At 41.5% G+C, this 7,838-nt stretch overlaps 1 protein-coding gene across 1 annotated transcript; it reads right to left on the bottom strand.

Moving 5' to 3' along the window:
- Positions 1 to 860: 860 nt before the first annotated feature.
- radx (RPA1 related single stranded DNA binding protein) lies at positions 861 to 7,594 on the bottom strand. Its single transcript, XM_034890647.1, has 15 exons — positions 6,497 to 7,594; positions 5,582 to 5,724; positions 5,291 to 5,483; positions 5,085 to 5,193; positions 4,835 to 4,935; positions 4,606 to 4,725; positions 4,424 to 4,519; positions 4,168 to 4,335; positions 3,178 to 3,335; positions 2,946 to 3,097; positions 2,784 to 2,831; positions 2,593 to 2,705; positions 2,289 to 2,525; positions 1,494 to 1,676; positions 861 to 1,349 (listed from the first exon to the last, which is right to left on the bottom strand). The coding sequence occupies exons 1-15, from the start codon at positions 7,083 to 7,085 to the stop codon at positions 1,213 to 1,215; spliced, it is 2,547 nt and encodes an 848-aa protein (XP_034746538.1). The 5' UTR covers positions 7,086 to 7,594; the 3' UTR covers positions 861 to 1,212.
- Positions 7,595 to 7,838: the final 244 nt, after the last annotated feature.

Raw genomic sequence — 7,838 nt, 5'->3', positions numbered from 1 at the left:
ATGTAAGCGTGGGCGGTCAGATCAGAGCTGTCTGTGTACGACTCGCCTGGACATGAACAAAACCAACCTGGTGCACAGCCATTTCTGCAGTTTCAGTGCAGAAACAAATATTATACAAAATACAAATATATTGTATAATAGAATGTAAAAAAAATTAAATAAAAAAAATGAAGTTTAGATTATATACATATTATATAATATATATGTTTATTTTATATGTCTAATAGATTACATATGTATGTTACATGATTTTAAAATTAAAGTTATTTTGTAACAGATAATGAAGTGTCTTATTAGAGGAGGGAAGGCTTTTGTTTAAGTTTTAATTTGGTGTCGCACAGTCACTTGTTTTCTTTCTGTATTTACGATCAAAATAAGCTTTAACAAATATCGTTAATGTTTTAAAAGAAATGAACAAATTGAGTTTACATTCTAAAATATCTTGATATTAATTATGTCATATTGAATTATTTATAAATCAACCTGGATATTGTGAAATATTTGAAAATAAATATTTTTAAACATATGTATTGTTACAAACTGTTCTGAACAAAAATGATTCATGTACAAGACCGTGTGTTCTAAATGCAGAAAGCGGATCTTCACATCTGAAAGCCAGGCTAGTATGAACCTATGAAAAACTTACGCAGGAAAATGGTTTGGCATCAATAAAATATTTAGCGACAAGTTTTTAACACTTCTGTCACACAGCAGAGGGAAGCCCATATGAGCCACTGTCACACCTCCCAGTGATAGCATTTTCACTGGGAGTCATCTGATGGCAGCCATCCAAAATACCATTCGCTTCTCTAAAGTCTACAGTGACGATCTGCTGGTGAGGAGTTCAAACTTGCAGTGTGTAGTAAGCAGACACACATTATTTGCAGCCTAAGCAGCAGCATCCGTCAGTCACAGTAAATACACAGTTGAATTCTGATGGTGACGCAATTTTACAATCATATGTCTTTTAGTATTTGAATCGATTGCGTTAACATTTTCCTCTCTTTGAAAGCATTATTTAAAGAACTGTGTGACATTTATTATACATGTGTAACAGGTTAACAGAGAATTTACAAGTATCAAAGGGAGCTTTGGTCTAAATCCTTTGCTCTATAACTATCAAAAATAACTTTAGAATGACATGATTAATGGATGCTGATAATAATTACAAGATGTTCCTCACAGAGCTGAACACGCTCTCTTCCGCCCCTCCTAGCAGTGAGAAACCTCGGTCACTCTGTACACCTTGCTGATCACGACTTCCATCTCGTCTCCACCCAGATGGCAAAGGTCCAAGATGCACACGACATGTGTGTCCTCCAGCTCACCTGCAGTCACCAAGACCTCCTCTGCAAGACAAACATTTCCGCTGTCACATAGATTCCTAATTTGATGCTTAGTATTAGTGATAAAAGACCTGCCAGGTCTGTTGGAAACGCTTGTGTCAAAGCCAGACTGAATGGGGTCCTCCCCTACACCTGTGTGCTGGCAACCTGGCTCGGGAAGCGTTAATTCGCTGTGGCTGGCGGTGTCGCTGAGCGGACAGAGGAAGCCTGATGAAAGGCAGGACAGCATTGTGTTGCCATGGGGATCCTGAGAAAGGCCTACAGCCCTGGGCTCGTCTGAGCTCACAACAGGAAAATACGCAGCATCAACGGCTATCTGCTTGTTTATGCCTGTCAGAAAGACAAAACAAAGAAGATTGGCAAACTGATTTTGACGGTCGTCATCATCAATCTTTGCAGAATAAAAACACTAGTCATATTTAAAAGTTGTTTTTAGGTCACTTTTTAAGATGTTGGTTTTCAGCACTAACTGCAGGCAATTAGTTAGTTACTGAAGGCGGACCATAGGAATTTAGTGCGATGTTTAGAAGGTAACAGACAAATTAAAGTGTAATGAAGTAGATCCACGTCAATAATACATAGTTGATTTATGAATAGTTAATATGAATTTTGGTGTTTTCTTAATGTGACTCAGACCTCTGAGTCCGCTGAAATCAGGTCTCAACCTCAAAGTGAGTCATTGATGACGTAAACAGTAAAAACATAAAAAGGTAATTTAGCTAGGTCTACACCTATTCAGGCCCAACCAAATTAGACAGCATTTTTTGTCCATTTGAGAGAGCTATTCATAAAGAAAGAGGAAACCAAGGCCTACATCCTCTGACATTATACAGACAGATTATTATTTAAGGGACAAGAGGATGTTGCCCACTGCCCACAGGTTGGACAACAGAGGCTGAAATACTGAAATTAACTTGAGTAATTCTCCCAATACAACTTCACCTAATATTGTTACTTGGTAGTATCCTGGACAAACCACAGGAGGGACGGTGTCGGTGCTTTGCTCTGGTGTCCACCGCGTTGGCTGAAGGTTACTCTGCTGCAAGAGGACGTTCTTTTCGTCAAAAGTGAACCTCCGAGACACGCTGTCCGGGTACAGGCCGCCTTGGCGCAGATGTTCAGACACTTCTTGCTGTTGCTTCGGCCAACCGCTGCTTTCCCAAGATATTACATCAGAGTCTGGTTGAAACAAACACATTAGTGGGGTAAGGGGCACCACAGTCAAACTATAGCTCAAGTAACGCACCTTGATTCAGATTTTGCAGTTGTCGGCGGGATTCCACATCCTGAGCCTCCTCAGATTCAGAGTCACTCTCTTCTTCTTCCTGCTCTTGTCCTTCGTCTGCATCTCTTTTTCTCCTGTAGGAGCAGAACTAAATGAGCTCATAATGATTAAAGTGGATTACTGATGAATACTACCAACTCGATCTTCAGTACCTTTTTGCTGACACGCTACAAAGATTTAAGGAGTTCTCCACGGCTTTTCTGTAAAACATATTTTTCATTTCATTACTGGATTAAAACTCTCCTGTATATGTGCTCTGTCTAGCTGAAAAACGTCCAATGTTATTGATTCACTATAAAGCTCACAAACAGTACCTCATTTGAATTCTTCTTTTCCTTCCGCTTGCTGAGATGTTCTCAGCAGACGCGGATGTTAAACTGGCCGCCAAAGCCTGCTCAGCTGTGGACGGATGATTGTGTGCGTCTGGTACAGCTTGTTTACACGCATCAGTAGAAACATCTGGAAGCTGCAGGAAAATCAGTTGACTTAGTTTATGTGTTAATGGTCACTACTGTTGGGAAGATGCTTCAAAACAAGGTCTATCACCTCTTTCTCTTGTGTTCCTCGAGGCTCTGTGGTCTTCGGCTCTTTCATATACCGGACTGCCGTGATCTGTCCCTGAAATGCAACTTTTTTGTGTTCCCTGTATTGCATGGTCTCAAACTCCTTCTTCAAGTCAGCCGCAGCAACCAGAGGAGCTTGAGCTAAAGATCGGATAGAAAAGATTTTAAAATAAAAGTCTATGGGATGCAAGATTTTAGATGAAGGAAACTGTACTCTTCTTAAAAAATTGATATATAAATTGCCTTCCTTTGGGAAGCTTGAAGAAAAAAGAATTCGCTTTTGAAAATCCATCCATCCATCCGAGCCACATCAGCCAGCTCTGACTGGGGGGTCCCGAGGCGTTCCCAGGCCAGGTTGGAGATATAATCTCTCCACCTAGTCCTGGGTCTTCCCCGAGGCCTCCTCCCAGCTGGACGTGCCTGGAACACCTTCCTGGGGGCCACCCAGGACGCATCCTTACCAGATGCCCGAACCACCTCAACTGGCTCCTTTCGACGCGAAGGAGCAACGGCTCTACTCCGAGCTCCTCTCGGATGACTGAGATTCTCACCCTATCTCTAAGGGAGACGCCAGACACCCTTCTGAGGAAACCCATTTTGGCCGCTTGTACCCTTGCTTTTGAGAATAACATGTATAAAGATTACCTCCCTGCAATCTAGACACATATGGAGAAGGTGTACAGTGGAAAAACATTTCTGGACCGTACAATGCGCTCTATCTCGTAGCAGAACTGCAGGAAAATGCTGACCCAGATTTTATTTGATTCCTGCCACTCACAAGAGAATTAAGTTCACTATTGAAGTTCATAATTTCCCGCCCTGATATTATTCAAATTAAACTGGACTTTTATTCTAAGGCTAATCAGTGCATTCTTAAAAATAAAACTGGTACTGGGAGGCCAAAAAAAACCAAGGCATGTTCTAAAATCTTGAACTTAAAATAAATAAAACCATTTTGTGTTTGTCCCCTCACCTGAGGCATCTGGCATTGGCTGGGTAAATTTCTGTGGGGGAGGAGGATAGCAATAATAACCACCAACAGCTGTCTTTTGGAGGACAACGTTGTCCTTCAGAGTTTTGGTCCATTGGATGAAGCTCTTCACTCTGGGGTCACTCACATATGGCTGACCTTTGTGGTAGCCTAATGTGGAAACAAGATATTACAGTGACCAATGACTTCACCACATGCATGTACTTCATCAGGTACTTGTTGTTACAGCTGTGCTGACCTGTGATGAACACCTCGGTCTCGCAGCTGCTTGTGAGGTAGGGCAACGAGCCTTCCACTTGACAGACTCTCATCTGAGTGCACACCAGGTAGGTCACTGTGACAGAGAGGATGAGGAACAAAACTAAGTAAAAGTGTTTACAGGTGTGGCAGCGGAGCCGTCAGATAGGACAGTTGACTAACTTGGGCATATACGATTGAAGATTTCAGGTTGGGAAGAGGAAAAAACCTCCAGGATAAAAGGACGGTCGGATGTTCCATCCACCGCGTGGATCCAGCGATACGTCCAGTATTTTTCTGGACCTAAAAGGCGAACATATCACAAATAACAGAATTCACTTTTACTAGGAAATTCAGCAGTTTTACTTTTTTTTTTTTACTCCAGCTAATATAACACATGAACATTTCTTACCCGTGTTGCCTTTACTCTTGACTCTTTCAACACGACCAACAAATGTCACCAAACCAATGACATCACATGCAGAGTTGTTGGATACATTTTCCAACTCTGAGCTGTTAGATAGGCACACAACAAAGCAGTTTCTTTTAACTAAACGGAAATCAGTTAGGATGTGTTTTGTATTCGTAGAAACCAAAGCAGTAACTAAGAGCATAGCAAGCCAACATCAAGAACTGGATGAAGATGGATGCCAATTCATTACCTGTTGGTGAACTGGTAGGAAACCTCAGGCAATCCCCACTGGGGCAGTACACTCTTCGGTGAAACCACAGTGACGACTGAAGTAGGGTTGCGAGGATTCAGGCAGATTTCTTGGAAAGATACATAATGAAGATATTACATTTAAGCTATGGGTAGACTGTGGTTCCCCAGCGCTTTCAGGCAACCCAAATATAATTCTTTACATACCAACAGAGTTAAAGGTCTTCATTCTGTGATGGTCCATTTGCGGGTGTGAGCGGTTTGAATAACTCTGCTTCAGGGTGTAATTTTGGATGTACAACACGGTGCCTACGTTGAGTCTCTGGTAAAACTCTGGACAAAGTTCGTTCCAAAGCACAAGGGACATTGTCCCACTCTGGTCAGCAACTTCAAAATATGCCTGAAATTTGACGAAAGCATGAGGTGAAAACAAGAAGACAACCCTCTGTCACAACAAACAAATGTGAGATCTTGTTACTGACTGAGTCTCAAACTCACCTGGTAGGGGTAATCAATCTTAAGCCCAAACTTCCCATAATACCGTAATCTGGATTTGTGTAGTATCCTCACTAGGAGAGGGAGAGGTGTCCATGTCTTTTTAAAGCAGGACTCCAGACTACAAAGAAGAGTAATCTTTGACACTGTTGAAAAAAAACACATCTTTAGGATTTTCTTTGCAATTCAGCGGTCAAATGTCATGCAAAATAAATCTGGAATAGATGTTGTAAGGAGAAGCGTTAGAGTGAGTGGATAGCCCATACATTCAGTCAACAACTGTGTTCATGTACAGTTAATTATGCAACTAGTCCATATGGCAGATCAATATATGTACCATATAGATTTTATGATGCAAGACATGTCTAGAAAATACAGCTTAAAACTTAATACCTACATTAGTTGTAGCTGAGTCAAATGAACATAATGTCTCTGGCTTGCTTGGTCATCAGAATTGTGCTGAAATGATTTGTCAAATGATCCATCGAAAGAAAATAACAGGCAACAATGAAGTCACTTATTCAGAAAAAAACAACACTATCTAGTTTCAGATTCGCCGCCTTTTAAGGTTTTACATCATTATTTTACATTATATTGTATTAGTTTTTGTGACTGTTGATCCGACAAAGCAAGCAGTTTTAAGCCAACACCCTGTGTGTTCCGAGACACTGATGGGTATTTTTCCCTATTTTGTGAGTCTTGTTATCCCAAAGATTACTAGAAAAAATGATCAAAAAAGATATGAAAATAATTGTTAGTTGCAGCTATGCATTATATCCACCTTTCAATTAGCTAAATGTCTTTTCTTTTTCCAGATTGTACAGATCAACTGTTGTTTATAAATTGTGCTTTATAAATAAGTTTGAATTGGATGTGAATAGATCAATGTGTGACAGAGGGATCCCTAGAGTATCTCACCGTCCAGCACTGTGTCAGATGAGGGAGACCCCGAGGTCCAGATGTCTCCCTCTGGGTCTTCGTTGTTCCACAGAGACAGGTAATGTTTGCGGCTCACCTGAAGGGGAACATCACTTAGAAGCACCACACTCCCCTCCATGCCATGCTTGACCAGCATGGGCAGTGAGCTGACATCCTTTCCACGAGCCAGGAAAGCAGACCTCTCTACACCACATCTGAGCTTTTCAATGCAAATGTACCCGTGGCCCAGTCTCCTCTCGTTGTAAACAAAAGAGCACTGCGTGATGTTGACGTCAGTCCCAGTCCTCAGGGTGTTTGTGTGCACCAGGTGATTTAAACTAGGGTGAAGAAAGCATTTGGCTCGCCAGACTCCGTCAGTGACGGTAACGTCGTAGCTGTAGCTGTCGAGCTGCTGCCTCTCGGTTTTCTCAGATAAGTACCGCTGAAGTGCAACTACAGCAACAGGAGCCTCCTCCTCTGCGTTAAGTTTTAGACACTGTATGGTGGATAAGCGCTCCAACGTCCTCTGGAGGAAAGACACTTGAGAAAGACCATTGAGTACCGAAGAACACGACGAGTTATCCTCCATTATGGACAGGTAAGCTTACGTCAACTAGCTAGTTAACTGTTAGCATATCAGAGAGCCAGTACCGTTAACTTTATGTCGCTGCTGTCATTAACTGCTCTCATGTTAGCTTATTGGCTAACTTCTTCCTGCCGTATTAACAGCAATGTCTAACGTTACACGCGGTTAGGTTTAAACGTAACGCTGCGCGGATAAACTAGTGGAATGGATAGACGTAAATGAGGACAGCTGGTTTAACATACTAGACTTACAAGCATTTCTCGGTGAGGGAAACCTCGCCAACAATTTTAACGTTACCACTGTCTGCTATTACAAAAAACAACGCGCGGATGCTGTTTGATTGCGTCATTATAAGCCAACAAGTGCGCAAGTTAACGTCGTTAACATACCGTACTCGATTCATATGCCTAGCGTTACCTTGCCTCATACTTTACTCTGAGCTAAAAACTACCCGGTTATCAATTGTATATGGACTAATGTAAACAGGAAACTCCTATTTTTAAATTTCGCGCTGAGCTGGACATGACGTCATTAACGCGACAAATGGGCAAGTGTCTATCCATGGTGGATGGATGGCGGACGGTGATAGACGGATAATAATTATAGAATCTTTGCTATAATCATACACTATGATGCATAATAATGCATAGACGGTCATCATCCTTTTTTCCAAACCGGATATCACAAACTGTAATTAGTAAATTGTTAGAATATAAAAGCATTCATTCTCCCTCCTCAAACGCAGATTCCTCTTGA

Source organism: Etheostoma cragini, chromosome 13 (genome assembly GCF_013103735.1).
Source record: "Etheostoma cragini isolate CJK2018 chromosome 13, CSU_Ecrag_1.0, whole genome shotgun sequence".
NCBI classification, from domain to species: domain Eukaryota; kingdom Metazoa; phylum Chordata; class Actinopteri; order Perciformes; family Percidae; genus Etheostoma; species Etheostoma cragini.
This window is presented reverse-complemented; position numbering and strand designations above follow the sequence as displayed.